Genomic DNA, 20,760 nt, shown 5'->3' with positions numbered 1-20,760 from the left:
CCACTAGCAAGAGGAAGAAGCCTCTCAGCAAAGGCGTCCAGACCCTTCTGTTTGAAGGAGCAAAGGACACAGCTTGTGCCACCACCCAAGATCATTGGTAGTGACGATGCAGCCACTGGAGCCCAGGACAACAGGGGAAAGACAGAAAAGGTACCTCACCCGGCATGCGAACACCACGTGTCTGGCTCGTGTTTCTCAGTAACGGACGGACTGGGGGCTGACACTGAAGTGCTCACTCGCAGTTCAAGTGTACTTTGCTCACTGTGGTTTACATAGAGCATCCCTAGGTCTTCACTCAGAGATGACCTTGTATGAGACTAGAGGGGTGGGATGCGGAGGGAGATGGGAGGGAGGATCAAAAGGGAAGGGGTATATGTATACCTACGGCTGAGTCACGCTGAGGTTTGACAGAAAAGAACACAATTCTGTAAAGCAATTATCCTTCAATTCAAACATAAACCAATTAAAAAAAAAAAAAAAAGATGTTTCTCCTGGAGTCCCAGCTTTTCCGCTGGTCCTGGGTGTGAGGACAGGAAAGACAGTGGTGGTAACAGTGTGGGGAAGAGATTAACCCCTTCAGGGTCCAGCCAGGTCTCACTAGTACATTTGGGTGTGTGGTTAAGCCAGGGGAAGTTTCAGGAAACAGGCACGGCAAGTATTTTTGTAAACAATGAGTGTGTTGTTTTAACCAACTAACCTGTGCCTTTGTAGTGGGATTCTCTAAAGAATACTGATCCACTGCAGCCCCACAGGAGCTTGGTGACAACAAAGTGACTCAGTGCAAAATACAGCTGAGCCCGTTCAACAGCAGCTGGGTAAACTATGCACCCTCCCCTGATCTCCAACAAGAACCCTCAGGCAACAGAAGGCTACAGAGGCTAGAAATTATCCCCACGGAACTGAACAGGGATCAGTCTCAAATTCAAGGTACAATAAGCCTTTATAAAAATCAGAAAACAACAGAAACAGAGTGGGAAGTGACACGCCTGGGTTGACCGTGGACTCAGGGGAGACAAACACCTGCCTCAAAGTCAGGGACCGCGGCCAGCCCCTTCCCCGGGCCTCCTCCTGAGGAAGGCCTCTGGGTCCCCAGCCTGGCCGCCCATCCCCAGGAGGGAAGCCCGCCCCCCGGGTGCCCACGTGACTAGGATGGGCAGGACGGTGTCCTCACGTAACGGGAGGGCACAGCAGGCCACAGAGCCGGTGAGCGGCACACCCAGGTCACCAGCCCCAGGGCACAGTGCTGCTCCGCGGGGCCCAGCAGAAGGGCTCCCGGGCACTGAGCTGCGTGAACTGGAGCGCGGCTGCCCGAGTCCTGCGGGAAGGTCCCAGGAGTGGTCGGTCAGCGGGCTGGCAGCGGGAGAGGAACAAGGACGGCCAGCCCTCGGGGCACTGGACTCAACAACAGGGGCTCATCCAAGGGACCCGAAGGGAGGGGCAGCGAGCTCCCTCCTGATGCTCCCTCCATCAGGGATGCTGTGAGGGACACGAGGGCCTCTGGAGGAAAGGGGGCGGGACGGCAGCAGGGTTAAGTGTCCAGGCTCTCATCAGACCAGTCCGCACCGCACTGCTGGGTGTGCGAGCCTGGGCACGGGGCCCGGCCTCTCTGAGCCTCAGTGTCCACGTCTGCTGACTGGGGATGACAGCAGCCTGGCCCTCACCTGGGTGTCTGCCAGATGAGATGACAGGCTCGGAAAGCACTCGCCACGCTGCCTGGCACACAGAGGCTCCTGCACGCTGCTACCCCCGTCATTAGACTGCTTCCCCCAAAGCTACCACCTACGGCTCGGATTCAGCCGTTTCTTTGAATAACACACTGAGCGGAAATTGCACCGTGGTCCAGACGTTAGGACTTGGCACTCTCACTGCCGGGACACCGGCCTGGTCCCTGGTTGGGGAACTAAGATCCCATAAGCTGTGCAGCACGGCCAAAAAGTAACTGAAGACAATTTTAAAAATAATCCTATGTCTATTATAAATAAGCATGAGTTGATTAGAAGGTAAACAAGTGGGAGAAAGGCAAACTGTTACAAGAGTCCCCGAATGACCTATTACCAAGAGAACCATCAGCATATTTCAACTGGTGGATGAGTTTCAAAACTTCCATTAAAATGTCAATTATTCACCAGTACATAACCACATAGTGTTCATTCATGTAACACGATAAGGACTCTTTAATACTTCACAGAGAAACAAACGCATGCTATATTATTAAATAGTTAACCTTTCGACGATGCTTCCTTAACTCACTAGGCTGAAAGGTGCATGCAAAGAAATGAACAGAAACCAGATTGATTGCAACTCTGATGCTAAAAATGCAAGAAGCGTCACAGGCAAATACAGTAAAGCAAACATGACGGCAAACATAGAAGTGAGATGAAGACTTAGAGAACATGGAACTGGAAACAGAGCATATTTTTAACCACAGAAGTGAAATGAGCTATTCAAGGTTTACTAGAGAAACACTATAAATTATTACTCAGGAGATACCATTCTATTACAATATCATGCTTTATTAAAGCAGAGCATTCTGGTCAGCAAAGGGCCTTAAGAGGTGTCTGTTCTCAGCCAAAATTTGCTATAAGTTAGTTTCCCTTAATAGAAAACACGTTATACTTTAAAGTAGTAATTTCACTGATTAGGAAGTTACCATAATACCTATTTTAAACCTGAACAAATCTAACCACCTATTGGACATTAATGTAAAATCCTTACCTAGAATTTGATATAAAACTTCTCAGAATAAATCCATTAAAGCAGGCATCCCATAAAAATCTGTAAGGAAAGCTAGCATAATGCCAAGTGGAGTCTTCACATCTTATGAACCATAAAAGATACTTTGTACAAGAGTCTAGGAGAGACATTAACCATGCAAAAACTGATGAGATTTACCGTCTAAACTCCAAGCATCAACACCTAAAGGATATTGGGTCAAAAGACCATTAACTCTACGTGTAGAGGAGCATTTCTTCATGGAAGCATAATCTCATTTATGATTACACAGGTTATGTAGTGCATGATCCACCTACACAATGCTTCTAACTCTATAGCGATACACTAACTTTAACTTACTGCTATGCAGGAAAAACACCATTTAATGAGACACGAAGACAAAGCACAAACCAGACTAACGGGACACAGCACTGATATGACCAGAGCAAGGGGGAAGTTGGCGGAGGGGAGATGGATGTGTGAACTACAGCCTCCAGTGGGGGGGATGGGAGGCTGGAGTCTGGATTGATGACGGCTAAACAGAGAACAGGATGAGTCAGGAAATCAAAACCAATGATGAAAGCAGACACGCCATCAGAAAACTGCACAAGGAGAAAATATTCAGAACTGTTCTTTTACAAATACTTGGAAAGAAATCAAGCATGAAACCACAGAGAAATCGTCCAAGAATTTTAAATATCACCTACTTAGACAATGATACAAATTATAAAACAGTGTGTGAAAAGACCACAAAATGGACCAGTTACCACTTCACATGCATCTAAAATGACCCACAGTTAATTTAATTCTATGCTAACAACGCAGCTCACAGGAAATGGTTGGTAACAGAAAAAAGGGATAATACAAGTGCAGTTTCAAGGCAGAGTGTTGTACACGTGATTCACGGGGTAAACAGCAATGCACTCAGAAACCGAGGCTACACACGAAAGAAAGCTGGCACATGTGCTTTAGAGCCGCACACTCTGTCACCACAAGCCCTAGGGCGTCATCCCTTTCTGAGACTCGGAAGAGTGAGGCAGCCCGACTTCTTCCCTGGGGCTCTGGGGCACCGGGCCTTTAACTGGTTTCATGCGCACAGCTGGCCTGAGGGAGCGGCCAGGCCCATCAACAAGCGGACCAGTTCAGAGTCTTGGTTTTGTTGCCACCGCATGCCCTGCACCCTGCAGCCATGCGTCCCCAATGGAACATGTGCTGCCCGGCTTTCACTCGCCATGAGGGCGGCCTATGGTTACTTTCACGAGGCTGTCTGCTCCCTGACCACAGAAACTTCCCTGCCACTGCCGTGCCCAGCACAGGCCAGGCCCACCGCTCCAGAGGCAGTCTCTGGCTGAGTGCATGATGGCGTGCTAAGCTGGTGGTCCAAATATCAAGACGGATTGGTCCCTGGGCCATTATGGAATGATTAAAGACCAGGCAGTTTTAAAAGTCTTAGACCTCTGAGCATAGTAAATGTACCTGATTTTCTTCTGGGGAGAACGAAAAAAACAAAGAAAGAAAAACAGTGTGCTCGGGGAGGCAAGCGGCAGGGAGGAGGTAGATACATACCAGAGTCATGAAGCCCAGCCGGTCTCCCTGGAGCTCCGGGCTGTGCTGCCTCCTTCGGGGCGGGGAGCGCTCCCTGCTGGGCGGGCAGGAGCCGGCAAGTGAGGAGGCAGGACACAGGTTGTCGGAGCTCAGGGACTTAAAACACCAAAGGCTGCCTAAGCACGCCCAGCGCGCCCTGCTCTCAGGCTCCTCGGCCCGCTGCTCCGTGCTCTCCTTCTCCTCCTGGATCCACCTAAAAGAGAGCAAAACTCGTCAGCTGCCCTTGTCAGCACAGGAACGTTTCTGGACAACAAATTTGGGCTGGCATTCTGTGTCACGATGAGCAATTCCAGGAACATCTGCTCATTTCACATCTCGGCTAAAAGGTTCGACTTTCCCTCTTTTGAATATTCTCAAACTTGGAATAACTTAGCACTGAGACTTACAAACTGGCCCCTGGTCATTCACGTTTGATTTGACTTATTTACGCTAACATTCTGACGGGGCCTGGGTGGCGACTCTCTCCCTGTGAGGAGATATCCGAAGTTGACCACCTTCATCTTCCCTGCTCTCAAGGCAGAGGGGCACGTCAGGGTCTCAAGTTTCTTCCACTGGGAATCGGGAACTCTCTATACCAACACAGCGATTCACGAACAAGCTGGAGTTTCTAAACAAAAGTCCCCAGACCAGATGAAGTGCGGAGGGGATTTTTCTTTTTTAATGGTTGTATGTGTAACAACGCATCACTTGATGAAGTTCTCCACCAGCTTTGTGCGAGTTTCTGGATTCATGTCAAAGTGCCGCATTCACCTAGAATTCTCGCTTACTGCTCTTCTCCCCTAATGTGTAGTGGGTGATTTTATATAGCAGTTTAAATACTCGATGATGCCTATAAAATGATTTCCAAAATAAACTACAGGATTCTTGCAGGTCATAACCTGATCAGCTTCATTCTACCTATAAGTCCTGAAAGTTTTTCACATGTGATAGCAAGCTAATGGACAGAATTTACCATTGATAAACAAGTCAACTTACTGCCTAAGGAAAATTCACTTTACCTGACAACTTGCTGTAAAAATAAAAATATTAATATGCAACCGTTCCACATTTCCTGCAGGGACGGGGAAAGCCGATCTTTCTGAGCTCTTCTGAGCTCAAACAGGGCGCAGGAAGCAGTCTGGCTCCGCGTCAAAAGTGCAGGCGGCACCACCTGCGTTTGCTGGCTGTGCTGTTCACCCCTGCCTTCCCCGCGAGCCCCGCGTGCTTGGCACACAGGCACGGGCACCTCGGCCTGGGCTGACGTGACGAGAACAATCTGAGCAGCAGCTCTGCCTGGTCCTGCGCACGGTCACCGGCCTGCGGCCACTCAGGACGTGGACCCGGGACAGGGGCTTAGCTGTGCTGGTGTGGCCCCGGCAGGCCTCCGGCCCCCGGACACCCGGCTGCACCCAGACCCAAGGCCTGCTGCTCACCACGAGGAGCACCTTTGCGTTCTATCCCATTTTGTAAACTGTTACAACTGCCAAGACGGTGTGGGAAGAAAACATCTTAAATATACTGATGAGATGAGAAAAACTCAAACACATGTCTTTGGACCACTGTCTTACAACAAGCCAATCTTCACACTGTATTATGTTCAAAAGGACAATGCAGATCTGAGTGGGAATTTGCCAACCCCCAAACCCCTGCTTTTCTGTTCCAGGTGGCTTTGCACTGGAACGTGGGAGTCTCCGATGGACACAGGTCGGTGAACCCACAGGACTGGGGGGCACACGGGCCGCAGAGGACACCGCCTCGGCACCTCACCCACCTTGGGGCTCAGAGCTGAGGGGGAAACCCCACAACACCGCCCCACAGAGTTCTGACACCAGCTGTGGACAGAACGCCCTGCCTGACTGAGCTCTCTCATCAAGGGCGATCTCAGAACTGAAAATCCTTGAAGCAGGCCTGAAGTCAGTTCTCTCACTATGGAACACTCAGACTTCTCGTAGGAGAAGAGAGTTCCTCAGAGGAGCCCAGTTTATGGGGAGCTGAGTTTGGGCGTACCCACCGGATCTCTTCACTGATGGCATCCAGCTGCTCATGAAGCATCACAGGCGGAGAGTCGGCATCGGCCTGCCCACTGGGCGGCAGCTGATCGGCCGAGCTGAGGAGGGTGACTCCGTCGCCCTTGCCGTCAGACACATCCTCGTCACTCTCGAAGGCCTGGGCAACGGTTGCCTCCACGCTGGCCTGCTGTGCGGACTCCCAGTCCTGCTCCCTCTGGCTCTGCACCTGGGCACGAGAGGACCACGGCTCGTCAGCGACATTCAGGACAGCTCACGTCTGTCAGGAACCGAACACAGTTTGACATGGAAGCCCTGACTTTGGATAAACGGCCATGCTTATGAGACACTGCCATCTCTTAAGCGAGCAGTACTGAAGAAACGGGCAGGAGGAGAATCCAGTTCCTAGATGGCCTGGTGACACTCAGGTCTCAGCGTGGACGGAAGGCAATCCTATGAGGTCATTCATAAGAGTGGGCAGATGGAGTCAGAGACAAAAACCCAAAATTATAAACATACATCCATGCCTCCATTGGGCAGCCTGAAGGAAAATAAGAAGGAAAAAATCCTTCAGCTCCGCATCCGCTGGGTCCACCTCAGCGGTCATCACTTGTACTAGTTCCCCGAGGAGTGCCGTCCTCACAGGTTCTCAGGCCTCCGTGCTCCAGGCTGGTCTGAACACGCACAGACAGGAGCGAGCAGGGCAGCCAGGGGACTGGAGGGCCAGCCCCCTGCGGCTCTCGTCTCGGGGCACAGGCACTCGGGCTGTTCTGGGGGATAGCCCCTCGCAGCACAAGGGCGGCTCTGCCATCAGAGACGCACGGGAGAGTGCCTGCTGGGGCCCGTGCCGCCCTCCCGCTCTCACACCTCACACCCTGTTCTCTGCAAGTCTCCCCCCTGTCCGACTCTCAACCCAGGTCCTGCCTTCTTTCCCAGACATGACCTCAAAACATCCGAGGGGCAGCCTCGAGGTGCTGGCTGCCGGCTCCCTGACTGCGTGGTCACAGCCCACGCCCCCTGTTTTCCTCACGACCCCTCCCCAGGGCCTGACCTTCCACTTCGCGGGCTGCAGGACCAGCTACCATCATCCCGGCTCCGTTCCAGCGAACCGGCTGCCTATGGGTTCAGCCCCATCAGCCCGGTCAGCACAGCCTCTCGCTTCTCTCACCTTCAGATGGCACAATGGGAACCAGCAGACTCCTCCTCCAGGGCACCCTGCAGCAGCCACTGAGGGTCTCTGAAGGCTGCTTGGGAGAGGCATCTGCTGTCTATATAGCTCATAATGCATCTAAATTATGCTTCTAACTGTATAGTGATACAGTAACTCTAACTTACTGCTATGAGAGAAAATCACCATTTAATGAGACACGAAGACAAAGCGCAAACCAGACGAACGGAACACAGCACTGATATGACCAGAGCAAGTGGTGTGATGCTGGAGGGGAGATGGATGTGTGAACTACAGCCTCCGGGGGCGGGGGATGGGAGGCTGGGGTCTGGATTGATGACGGCTAAACAGGCAACAGGATGAGTCAGGAAATCAAAGCCAATGATGACGGCAGACACACCGTCCGAAAACTCCACAAGGAGAAGATATTCAGAACTGTTCTTTTACAAATACTCGGAAAGAAATCAAGCATGAAACCACAGAGAAATCGTCCAGGAATTTTATATATCAACTTCTTTGGCAATGATACAAGTGAGAAAAGCAGTGTGTCAAAAGACCACAAAATGGACCAGTTACCACTTCACTTGTATCTAAAATGACCCACAGTTAATTGAACTCTATGCTAACCACGCAGCTTACAGGAAATGGCTGGTAACAGAAAAAAGGGATAATGCAAGTGCAGTTTCAAGGCAGAGTGTTGTACACGTGATTCACGGGGTAAACAGCAATGCACTCAGAAACCGAGGCTCCACAGGCAAGAAAGCCCGCACATGTGCTTTAGAGCGGCACACTCTGTCACCAGAAGCCCTAGGGCGTCATCCCTTTCTGAGACTCGGAAGAATTAGGCAGCCCGACTTCTTCCCTGGGGCTCTGGGCCACCGGGTCTTTAACTGGTTCCACACGCACAGCCGGCCGGAGCGCGTGGCCAGGCCCATCAGCAAGCAGACCAGTTTAGATTCTTGGTTCTGTTGCCACCACATGCCCTGCACCCTGCAGCCACGCGTCCCCGATGGAAAATGTGCTGCCTGGTTTTCACTCGCCATGAGGGCAGCCTATGGTTACTTTCATGACGCTGTCTGCTCCCTGACCACAGAAACTTCCCTGCCGCTGCCGTGCCCAGCACAGGCCAGGCCCACCACTCCAGAGGCAGTCTCTGGCTGAGTGCATGATGGCGTGCTAAGCCGGTGGTCCAAATATCAAGACGGATTGGTCCCTGGGCCATTATGGAATGATTAAAGACCAGGCAGTTTTAAAAGTCTTAGACCTCTGAGCATAGTAAATGTACCTGATTTTCTTCTGGGGAAAAACAGAAAAAAGAAAGAAAGAAAACCAGTATGCTCGGGGAGGCATGCGGCAGGGAGGAGGCAGGCACATACCGGAGTCAGGACGTCCAGCCAGTCTCCCTGGAGTTCCGGGCTGTGCTGCCTCCCTCGGGGTGGGGAGCGCCCCCTGCTGGGCGGGCAGGAGCCGGCAAGTGAGGAGGCAGGACACAGGTTGAGGGAGCTCAGTGACTTAAAACGCCGAAGGCTGCCTAAGCGCGCCCCGCCCGCCCTGCTCTCAGTCTCCTCGGCCCGCTGCTCCGTGCTCTCCTTCTCCTCCTGGATCCACCTAAAAGAGAGCAAAACTCGTCAGCTGCCCTCGTCAGAACAGGAACGTTTCTGGACAACAAATTTGGGCTGGCATTCTGTGTCACGATGAGCAAATTCTGGGAACATCTGCTCATTTCTCATCTCGGCTAAAAGGTTCGACTTTCCCTCTTTTGAATACTCTCAAACTTGGAATAACTTCGCACTGAGACTTACAAACTGGCCCCTGGTCATTCACGTTTGATTTGACTTATTTACGCTAACATTCTGATGGGGCCTGGGTGGCGACTCTCTCCCTGTGAGGAGATACCTGAAGTTGACAACCTTCACCTTCCCTGCTCTCAGGGCAGAGGTGCACGTCAGTGCCTCAAGTCTTTTCCATTGGGAATCGGGAACTCTCTATAACCAACACAGCGATTCACGAACAAGCTGGAGATTCTAAACAAAAGTCCCCAGACCAGATGAAGTGCTGAGGGGATTTTTCTTTTTTAATGGTTGAATATGTACAAACACATCACTTGATGAAGTTCTCCACCAGCTTTGTGCGAGTTTCTGGATTCATGTCAATGTGCCGCATTCACCTAGAATTCACGCTTCCTGCTCTTCTCCCCTAATGTGTAGTGGATGATTTTATATAGCAGTTTAAATACTCAATGATGCCTATAAAATGATTTCCAAAATAAAATACAGGATTCTCGCAGGTCATAACCTGATCAGCTTCATTCTACCTATAAGTCCTGAAAGTTTTTCACTTGTGATAGCAAGCTGATGGACAGAATTTATCATTTATAAAACAAGTCACTCTGCCTAAGGAAAATTCACTTTACCTGACAACTTGCTGTAAAAATAAAAATATTCATATGGAACCGTTCCACATTTCCTGCAGGGACGGGGAAAGCCGATCTTTCTGAGCTCTTCTGAGCTCAAACAGGGCGCAGGAAGCAGTCTGTCTCGGCATCAAAAGTGCAGGCGGCACCACCTGCGTTTGCTGGCTGTGCTGTTCACCCCTGCCTCCCCCCGAGCCCCGCGTGCTTGGCACACAGGCACGGGCACCTCGGCCTGGGGTGACGTGACGAGAACAATCTGAGCAGCAGCTCTGCCTGGTCCTGCGCACGGTCACCGGCCTGCGGCCGCTCTGGATGTTAACCCGGGACAGGGGCGTAGCTGTGCCGGTGTGGCCCAGGCAGGCCTCCGGCCCCCGGACACCCGGCTGCACCCAGACCCAAGGCCTGCTGCTCACCACGAGGAGCACCTTTGCGTTCTATCCCATTTTGTAAACTGTTACAACTGCCAAGACGGTGTGGGAAGAAAACATCTTAAATATACTGATGAGATGAGAAAAACTCAAACACATGTCTTTGGACCACTGTCTTACAACAAGCCAATCTTCACACTGTATTATGTTCAAAAGGACAATGCAGATCTGAGTGGGCATTTGCCAACCCCCAAACCCCTGCTTTTCTGTTCCAGGTGGCTTTGCACTGGAACGTGGGAGTCTCCGATGGACACAGGTGGGTGAACCCACAGGACTGGGGGGCACACGGGCCGCAGAGGACACCGCCTCGGCACCTCACCCACCTTGGGGCTCAGAGCTGAGGGGGAAACCCCACAACACCGCCCCACAGAGTTCTGACACCAGCTGTGGACAGAACGCCCTGCCTGACTGAGCTCTCTCATCAAGGGCGATCTCAGAACTGAAAATCCTTGAAGCAGGCCTGAAGTCAGTTCTCTCACTATGGAACACTCAGACTTCTCGTAGGAGAAGAGAGTTCCTCAGAGGAGCCCAGTTTATGGGGAGCTGAGTTTGGGCGTACCCACCGGATCTCTTCACTGATGGCATCCAGCTGCTCATGAAGCATCACAGGCGGAGAGTCGGCATCGGCCTGCCCACTGGGCGGCAGCTGATCGGCCGAGCTGAGGAGGGTGACTCCGTCGCCCTTGCCGTCAGACACATCCTCGTCACTCTCGAAGGCCTGGGCAACGGTTGCCTCCACGCTGGCCTGCTGCGCGGACTCCCAGTCCTGCTCCCTCTGGCTCTGCACCTGGGCACGAGAGGACCACGGCTCGTCAGCGACATTCAGGACAGCTCTCGTCTGTCAGGAACCGAACACAGTTTGACATGGAAGCCCTGACTTTGGATAAACGGCCATGCTTATGAGACACTGCCATCTCTTAAGCGAGCAGTACTGAAGAAACGGGCAGGAGGAGAATCCAGTTCCTAGATGGCCTGGTGACACTCAGGTCTCAGCGTGGACGGAAGGCAATCCTATGAGGTCATTCATAAGAGTGGGCAGATGGAGTCAGAGACAAAAACCCAAAATTATAAACATACATCCATGCCTCCATTGGGCAGCCTGAAGGAAAATAAGAAGGAAAAAATCCTTCAGCTCCGCATCCGCTGGGTCCACCTCAGCGGTCATCACTTGTACTAGTTCCCCGAGGAGTGCCGTCCTCACAGGTTCCCAGCCCTCCATGTTCCAGGCTGGTCTGAACACGCACAGACAGGAGCGAGCAGGGCAGCCAGGGGACTGGAGGGCCAGCCCCCTGCGGCTCTCGTCTCGGGGCACAGGCACTCGGGCTGTTCTGGGGGATAGCCCCTCGCACCGCAATGGCGGCTCTGCCATCAGAGACGCACGGGAGAGTGCCTGCTGGGGCCCGTGCCGCCCTCCCACTCTCACACCTCACACCCTGTTCTCTGCAAGTCTCCCCCCTGTCCGACTCTCAACCCAGGTCCTGCCTTCTTTCCCAGACATGACCGGAAAGCAACCGCGGGGCAGCCTCGAGATGCTGGCTGCCGACTACCTGGCCCCTGTGGCCAAAGCCCTTGCCCCTGTCTTCCTCACGACCCCTCCCCAGGGCTGGGCCACCCCCTTCGCTGGCTGCAGGACACGTGCCATCATCCCTGCTCCGCTCCAGCGAACCAGCTGCCTGTGGGTTAACCCCTATCAGCATGTTCAGCACATCCTATCGCTTCTCTCACATTCAGATGGCACAACGGGAACCAGCAGACTCCTCCTCCAGGGCACCCTGCAGCGCCCACTGGGGGTCTCTGAATGCTGCTTGGGAGAGGCATCTGCTGTCCATATAGTGTACGATCCATCTACATTATGCCTGTAACTACATAGTGATACACTAACTCTAACTTACTGCTCTGCGGGAAAATCACCATTTAATGAGACACGAAGACAAAGCACAGACCAGACGAATGGAACACAGCACTGATATGACCAGAGCAAGTGGGAGGATGGCGGAGGGGAGATGGATGTGTGAACTACAGCCTCTGGTGGGGGGGATGGGAGGCTGCGGTCTGGATTGATGATGGCTAAACAGGCAACAGGATGAGTCAGGAAATCAAAGCCAATGATGACGGCAGACACACCGTCCGAAAACTCCACAAGGAGAAGATATTCGGAACTGTTCTTTTACAAATACTCGGAAAGAAATGAAGCATGAAACCACAGAGAAATCGTCCAAGAATTTTAAATATCAACTACTTAGACAATGATACAAATTATAAAAGCAGTGTGTCAAAAGACCACAAAATGGACCAGTTACCACTTCACATGCATCTAAAATGACCCACAGTTAATTTAATTCTATGCTAACAACGCAGCTCACAGGAAATGGGTGGTAACAGAAAAAAGGGATAATACAAGTGCAGTTTCAAGGCAGAGTGTTGTACACATGATTCACGGGGTAAACAGCAGTGCACTCAGAAACCGAGGCTACACAGGCAAGAAAGCCAGCACATGTGCTTTAGAGCCGCACAATCTGTCACCAGAAGCCCTAGGGCGTCATCCCTTTCTGAGACTCGGAAGAGTGAGGCAGCCCGACTTCTTCCCTGGGGCCCTGGGGCACCGGGCCTTTAACTGGTTTCACGTGCACAGCTGGCCTGAGCATGCGGCCAGGCCCATCAGCAAGCGGACCAGTTTAGAGTCTTGGTCCTGTTGCCACCGCATGCCCTGCACCCTGCAGCCAGGTGTCCCAGATGGAACATGTGCTGCCCGGCTTTCACTCGCCATGAGGGCGGCCTATGCTTACTTTCACGAGGCTGTCTGCTCCCTGACCACAGAAACTTCCCTGCCGCTGCCGTGCCCAGCACAGGCCAGGCCCACCGCTCCAGAGGCAGGCTCTGGCTGAGTTCACGATGGCTTGCTAAGCCGGTGGTCCAAATATGAAGCCTAATTGGTCCCTGTGCCATTATGGAATGATTAAAGGCCAGGCAGTTTTAAAAGTCTTAAACCTCTGAGCGGAGCAAATGTACCCGATTTTCCTCTGGGGAAAAACAGAAAAAACAAAGAAAGAAAAACAGTGTGCTTGGGGAGGGATGTGGCAGGGAGGGGGCAGACACATACCGGAGTCAGGACGCCCAGCCGGTCTCCCTCGCACGCCAGGCTGTGCCGCCTGCTTTGGGGCGGCGAGCGCTCCCTGCTGGGCGGGCAGGAGCCGGCAAGTGAGGAGGCAGGACACAGGTTGAGGGAGCTCAGTGACTTAAAACGCCGAAGGCTGCCTAAGCGCGCCCCGCCCGCCCTGCTCTCAGGCTCCTCGGCCCGCTGCTCCGTGCTCTCCTTCTCCTCCTGGATCCACCTAAAAGAGAGCAAAACTCGTCAGCTGCCCTCGTCAGCACAGGAACGTTTCTGGACAACAAATTTGGGCTGGCATTCTGTGTCACGATGAGCAAATTCCGGGAACATCTGCTCATTTCTCATCTCGGCTAAAAGGTTCGACTTTCCCTCTTTTGAATACTCTCAAACTTGGAATAACTTAGCACTGAGTCTTACAAACTGGCCCCTGGTCATTCACGTTTGATTTGACTTATTTACGCTAACATTCTGATGGGGCCTGGGTGGCGACTCTCTCCCTGTGAGGAGATACCTGAAGTTGACCACCTTCACCTTCCCTGTTTTCAGGGCAGAGGTGCACGTCAGTGCCTCAAGTCTTTTCCACTGGGAATCGGGAACTCTCTATAACCAACACAGCGATTCACAAACAAGCTGGAGTTTCTAAACAAAAGTCCCCAGACCAGATGAAGTGCTGAGGGGATTTTTCTTTTATAAGTTTTTATGTGTAACCAACGAAACACTTGATGAAGTTCTCCACCAGCTTTGTGCGAGTTTCTGGATTCATGTCAAAGTGCCGCATTCACCTAGCATTCACGCTTACTGCTCTTCTCCCCTAATGTGTAGTGGATGATTTTATATAGCAGTTTAAATACTCGATGATGCCTATAAAATGATTTCCAAAATAAACTACAGGATTCTTGCAGGTCATAACCTCTTCAGCTTCATTCTGCCTATAAGTCCTGAAAGTTACTCACTTGTGATAGCAAGCTGATGGACAGAATTTACCATTGATAAACAAGTCAACTTACTGCCTAAGGAAAATTCACTTTACCTGACAACTTGCTGTAAAAACAAAAATATTAATATGGAACCGTTCCACATTTCCTGCGGGGACGGGGAAAGCCCATCTTTCTGAGCTAGTCTGAGCTGAAACAAGGCCAAGGAAGCAGTCTGTCATGGCATGAAAAGTCCAGGCGGCACCACCTGCGTTTGCTGGCTGTGCCGTTCACCCCTGCCTTCCCCCCGAGCCCCGCGTGCTCGGCACACAGGCACGGGCACCTCGGCCTGGGCTGACGTGACGAGAACAATCTGAGCAGCAGCTCTGCCTGGTCCTGCGCACGGTCACCGGCCTGCGGCCGCTCTGGACACGAGCCCAGGACAGGGGCGTAGCTGTGCGCGTGTGGCCCAGGCAGGCCTCGGGGCCCCCGGACACCCGGCTGCACCCAGACCCAAGGCGCGCTGCTCACCACGAGGTGGGCCTTTGCATTCTATCCCGTTCTGTAAACTATTACAACTGCCAAGACAGTGTCTAAAGAAAACATCTTAAACATACTGACGACATGAAAAAAACTCAAACACATGTCCTTGGACCACTGTCTTACAACAAGCCAATCTTCACACTGTATTATGTTCAAAAGGACAATGCAGATCTGAGTGGGAATTTGCCAACCCCCAAACCCCTGCTTTTCTGTTCCAGGTGGTGTTTCACCAGAACGTGGGAGTCTCCGATGGACCCGGGAGGGTGAACCCTCAGGGCTGGAGTGTACCCGGGCCGGGGAGGACACCGCCTCGGCACCTCACCCACCTTGGGGCTCAGAGCTGGGGCGACACCCTACAACGCCCTCTCCACAAAGGGCTGACACCAGCTGTAGACAGAACGCCCTGCATGACTGAGCTCTCTCATCAAGGGCGATCTCAGAACTGAAAATCCTTGAAGCAGGCCTGAAGTCAGTTCTCTCACTATGGAACACTCAGACTTCTCGTAGGAGAAGACAGCTCCTCAGAGAAGCCCAGGTTCTGGGGAGCTGAGTTTGGGCGCACCCACCAGATCTCCTCATTGATGGCATCCAGCAGCTCCTGAATCATCACAGGCAGAGTGTCGCCATCGGCCTGCCCACTGGGCGGTAGCTGACCGGCCAAGCTGAGGAGGGTGACCCTGTCGCCCTCGCCGTCAGACACATCCTCGTCACTCTCGAAGGCCTGGGCAACGGTGGCCACCACGCGGGCCTGCTGCGCGGACTCCCAGTCCTGTTCCCTCTGGCTCTGCACCTGGGCACGAGAGGACCGCGGCTCGTCAGCGACATTCAGGACAGCTCTCGTCTGTCAGGAACCGAGCACAATTTGACATGGAAGCCCCGACTTTGGATAAACGGCCATGGTTATGAGACTCTGCCATCTCTTAAGCTAGTAGTACTGAAGAAATGGGCAGCAGGAGAATCCAGTTCCTAGATGGCCTGGTGACACTCAGGTCTTAGCGTGGACGGAAGGCAATCCTATGAGGTTATTCACATGGGTGGGATGACCGAGTCAGAGACAAAAAGCCAAAATTAAAAACATACATCCTTGTCTCCATCAGGCAGGCTGAAGGAAAATAAGAAGGAAAAAATCCTTCAGCTCCGCATCCGCTGGGTCCACCTCAGCGGTCATCACTTGTACTAGTTCCCCGAGGAGTGCCGTCCTCACAGGTTCCCAGGCCTCCGTGTTCCAGGCTGGTCTGAACACGCACAGACAGGAGCGAGCAGGGCAGCCAGGGGACTGGAGGGCCAGCCCCCTGCGGCTCTCGTCTCGGGGCACAGGCACTCGGGCTGTTCTGGGGGATAGCCCCTCGCAGCACAAGGGTGGCTCTGCCATCAGAGACGCACGGGAGAGTGCCTGCTGGGGCCCGTGCCGCCCTCCCGCTCTCACACCTCACACCCTGGTCTCTGCAAGTCTCCCCCCTGTCCGACTCTCAACCCAGGTCCTGCCTTCTCTCCCAGACATGACCTCAAAGCATCCGAGGGGCAGCCTCGAGGTGCTGGCTGCCGGCTCCCTGGCCGCGTGGTCTCAGCCCACACCCCCTGTGTTCCTCACGACCCCTCCCCAGGGCTGGGCCACCCCCTTCGCTGGCTGCAGGACCACCTGCCATCATCCCAGTTCCGCTCCAGCGAAGAAGCTGCCTATGGGTTCAGCCCCATCAGCCTGGTCAGCACATCTTCTCGCTACTCTCTGCTTCAGATGGCACAACGGGAGCCAGCAGACTCCTCCTCCAGGGCACCCTGCAGCGCCCACTCAGGGTCTCTGAAGGCTCCCTGCGAGTGGCCTCTGCTGTCCCCCTCCCGCCTGGTCTCCAGCACTCTGCAAGCAGGCGCTGTGCCCCGCCCTGCTGGGCAGCTCCCGGGGGCTGGAGGAACCCATGTCACCAAGCCTCCTCTCCTCCTTGCCCACCCCGCCGCCCTCCTACATGTCTCTCCCTGGCTCCAGGCCCCACCCTCCCTGGGGTTATTCCTCAGGCCCTTGCGCCCCATTTCAAAGATAAATAACATCTGATATCCACCACTACAGCCTTCATACTTTTTGAAAATGAAAGTACACAAATGACGAACCCTTAACTGAATTGCACGATGACTGTCCAAACTCACCTGTTTGTGTGCGGTCCTTAATTCCTCTTCTAAGGAACTACACCTTTCGAGAGCGTGTCGCAGTTGCTCTCTCAACTGAAATAAAAGGGGCCGAATCACTGTGTGTTGATGTGTGTACATACGTTAGTGCACTTCTTATTCTACCCTCACCCGATTCCATGGCTACTGTAACAGAATACCTTTAATGTCTCTCATTGTCCTTAAGGTGAAGAAAATCTGCTTAGTAACAGCTTTAAATTCTCAGTTTCAGAGGAAAAAACTGTTATCCTAAAAGAACTGTATTACTCAGTTTTTAATTGCAAATTGATATAGAGAATAAAAAAAACCTTGAGACATTTATGCCAACTAATACTTTTTAACTGGGCACCTCCCAGGTGTCTCAGTGGTAAAGAATCTGCCTGCCAATGTGAGAGGGCAGGTTCGATCCCTGGGTCGGGAAGATCCCCTGGAGTAGAAGATGGCCACCCACTCCAGTATTCTTGCCTGGGAAGCCCCATGAAGAGAGGAGCGTGGTGGGCTACGGTCCACAGGGTCGCAAAGACTCGGACATGTCTGAGCATGTACTCAGGCAACGCTTTTTAACCATATAAAACTCTGAGTTCTTACAGAAAAGCCTGTATTTACAAGAATTCAAGAAGCTCAAAAGTCAACTAGTTCCATAAATACACGCATCGTCCACCTAACCAGGCAGCAAATGTACAAATCCAGGACGGCCGCGTGGCTGGTACCTTCTCGTCCAGGGCCTTGTGGTGCTCAAAGAGCAATCTCAGCGCCCTGAGCAGCTCCACCTCGCTGGTCATGCTGGCTGGGGACTGCGCCTGCTGCGGGCCCGCCGTCATCCCGAGGGACGGCACATACCGGGAAACCAGGATCTCCAGGTGTTCCAGCAGCAGCTGCAAGGCGCAAAGGAGCACCTTCAACCTCACACTTGAATTCAGGGCTGAGAACGCCTCTCAGCCTCACGCTAAGACCAAAACCATGCTAAGGCACGTCGGAATCCCGCCAGTTCAGTCTGAAGTTAGAGTGGACTTCCCCAGTGTCCCAGGAGTTAACACTCCACACTTCTGCAGGGCTCATGGGTTTTAATCCCTGGTCGGGGAACTAAGATCCCACACAAACTGCAGCATGGACAAAAATGGAAGCTAAGAGAACTCTCCCCTCAAATGTACTAAAATTACATTAGCTCTCATCATAAATTTGAAGCAAGGTATGAGAACCCCAAACTGATCCACCTCGGTCTGCTCAGTGGGAAGATGTGAAAAATGACTTGAAAACCAGACAGACTTTAAAGACAGCAACACGGAGCCCAGCGGTGACCCCCGCGGGGCACAGGTCAACACGTGAGACTCCGCCTACTGACCCTGGTGTTGTTCCTTTCGGCTTTCAGCTCCGCGATTTCCGCTTCTCTTGTAAGAAGCTGCTCCCTGCATGCCTTTAGTTGTTGAGATGTGGCCAACTCCTAGAAAACAGGTAAATGAGGGAGTAACTAAATGCAAACACAAATGTTAAGTTAAAGAGAGCGAGACTCTGAAGACTGACACTGTCCATTCTCTCCAGGCTCCACTCAAAGGATCTCCCTGCCCCTCCGGAGAAGAGGGGGTCCGCTGACCCCAAGACCACACAGACCCCTACAACTCAGACTGGCCTGCAGCCTCCACCTCGACCTGGCAGGCACGTGGCAGGGGAGAACCCGGAATCCAAGCCAGCCTTCTCAAGACCCAGGGAAGTCTGAGAAACTTTCCTAAACATACACCTAACAACAAAGTGGATAAAGAGATTCTTAAACGACACACAGACAAGTGACCTAGAGCCCCTGGGGAGAGTGAAGAAGAAAGGTAAGGTCTACAAGGCCACCAGGCTTTGGAGTGTTCCTCTGCGAAAGAGGCTGATGGCACCCCAAGGCCGTCTGTTAGCCTGACTCCACTGAAGTCACCCAGTCATTCCATGAACTGCTTAAAATGGTAAATTCATGTTATATGTATTTTATCACAATATGTATGTACGCGGGGCTGTCCACGTGGTGAACTTGCTCAGACCAAACCACACGGACTCTTTCATTCTTCGATTGTTCTTTGCACAAATACAAAAATCCTGGGCCACGTATCCCCTACTACATACTAAGTATTCGGCACCTAGAGCACTGCCCAACACTTTGTAAGAGGCATGCAGCAGACATGTGAAGCTATGAGGGTGTATGTTATATACATGAGCACTAGGTACCCGTCACGAGAACACTGGACGCACTGGTCTGTGCTTTGTAAGATGGGAGACGTTAAGGGGCTTAGCCTTTCTGCTTCAAGGACTGACTCTCTAGCTCGATCCACATGCCCCAGAGACTCCTCCAGCCAGGGGATCCCTTGTTTGGAAGAAGAGAGACCTTAAGGGGCTTAGCCTTTCTGCTCCAAGGACTGACTCTATGGCTCAGTCCACGTGCCCCAGTGACTCCTCCAGCCACTGTTTCCCTTCCTGTGGGGCCCCCACCCATCGTCCATGCACCACATGCACAGCCTCTTACAAGGTCAACCTGCTGGGGTCGATCCTGCCCAGGAGGCCAGAACGCCCTGGCCGGCAGGGCCCACAACCATGCGAACACAGTGAAACACAACCCCAACGCTTCGCCAGGTGAGGGCCAACCCGACGGGCCCAGCCCCCGGCTGCTCTCACCTCCGGCCACTCTGCTTCCAGGACTTGGGATGAGGCCAACTTATTTCTTGTCTTGGCCTTTTTCTTGGGGTTGCAGCATGGGAAAAGCGCCCATAGGCTGGCCCTTCTGCGACCCATCCTCGCGGATGGGGGCAGCCCCCCACTCGGGGGCACCTGCTGTTTCCCAGGCAGATACCTCAGCACCTGAGGTATCACCACCGATCTCACACTATGACCACCGTTCTCACGCACACACCGCTCTCACACACACCACTCTCACACACTGCTCTCACACACCGCTCTCACACTATGACCACCAGCTCTGCTGTCTCAAGAAGAAATGGCACGAAGGCTCTGCCTCCAGCACATCTCCCAGGAGCCCAGAACATGGAACCCACTCTGTCACAAGGGGCTCCATGGTAACAGAGGGGCTGGGCTCAGGCCCACCATCAAGGGTGCAGAGAGCGGGGAGGGGCTGCCAAAAAGATGGCAGGGATGTGTTGGGTGCGGGAGAAGGAAGGCCGTGCCCACAGCTCAGGCCCACCGTCAAACGTGACCCTGCAAGGTCACTGGGTCACAGTCAAACCGAACAGTATAAACTGCTTCAGAAACCACCACCGCTAGGGATGAGCACGTCTTCTAAGTGGGCTTCTGCTTCCTCCACCCCCGAAACAAGCCTGCAGTGAGGCTACTGAAAGGGCACCCCTGAACTCAAGGGTGTGCCCAGAACCCACCCGGCTGAGGAGGACTCACCACGCTGGCTGCCCCTCACTCTCACCCTGAGCTTGGTCCTCCCTGACTGGCTCCCTCACTCGAGCTCAGCAAGGGCTTGACCAACCTCGCTCCGGGCGCTTACAATGAACCCACAGTGGGGACCGGGGTTCATTCAACCTGCTGCGAACTCACCCCCTTAACTTGGACCCTGGGCCGCCAGAAGACTCGGCCCCATGGCGGCTGCATGGTGGAGGTTCAGGGGTGGCCCTGCCTCCAGCCGTGACAGCCAGCGCCTCCCAGATCCCGCCAGGGGCTGCCCCGCCCTCCCTCCGCGCCCGAGTCTCCCACCCCCTCTCCTGGCCCCACTCCCAGCCTCGCGGCTCTCCA

General features: G+C 53.2%; 1 protein-coding gene across 4 annotated transcripts in view; it reads right to left on the bottom strand.

Annotated features, from left to right (window-relative positions):
* The window catches only part of LOC122453686 (liprin-alpha-1-like), a 47,462-nt gene that overhangs the window by 5,526 nt on the left and 21,176 nt on the right, over positions 1 to 20,760 (bottom strand). For all 4 annotated transcript variants that reach the window (XM_043487777.1, XM_043487778.1, XM_043487776.1 and 1 more), the window contains exons 7-15: positions 18,377 to 18,475; positions 17,745 to 17,909; positions 17,017 to 17,091; positions 15,444 to 15,667; positions 13,412 to 13,643; positions 10,875 to 11,098; positions 8,847 to 9,078; positions 6,308 to 6,531; positions 4,279 to 4,510 (exon numbers count right to left, since the gene is read on the bottom strand). In XM_043487777.1, the coding sequence (XP_043343712.1) occupies positions 4,279 to 4,510; positions 6,308 to 6,531; positions 8,847 to 9,078; positions 10,875 to 11,098; positions 13,412 to 13,643; positions 15,444 to 15,667; positions 17,017 to 17,091; positions 17,745 to 17,909; positions 18,377 to 18,475 (1,707 nt within the window). The remainder of the gene's footprint in view (positions 1 to 4,278; positions 4,511 to 6,307; positions 6,532 to 8,846; positions 9,079 to 10,874; positions 11,099 to 13,411; positions 13,644 to 15,443; positions 15,668 to 17,016; positions 17,092 to 17,744; positions 17,910 to 18,376; positions 18,476 to 20,760) is intronic.

The sequence above is a fragment of the Cervus canadensis genome, chromosome 15 (assembly GCF_019320065.1).
Source record: "Cervus canadensis isolate Bull #8, Minnesota chromosome 15, ASM1932006v1, whole genome shotgun sequence".
Classification (NCBI taxonomy): Eukaryota; Metazoa; Chordata; class Mammalia; order Artiodactyla; family Cervidae; genus Cervus; species Cervus canadensis.
Note: the sequence above shows the minus strand (reverse complement) of the source record. Positions and strands in the feature narration are given on the sequence as shown.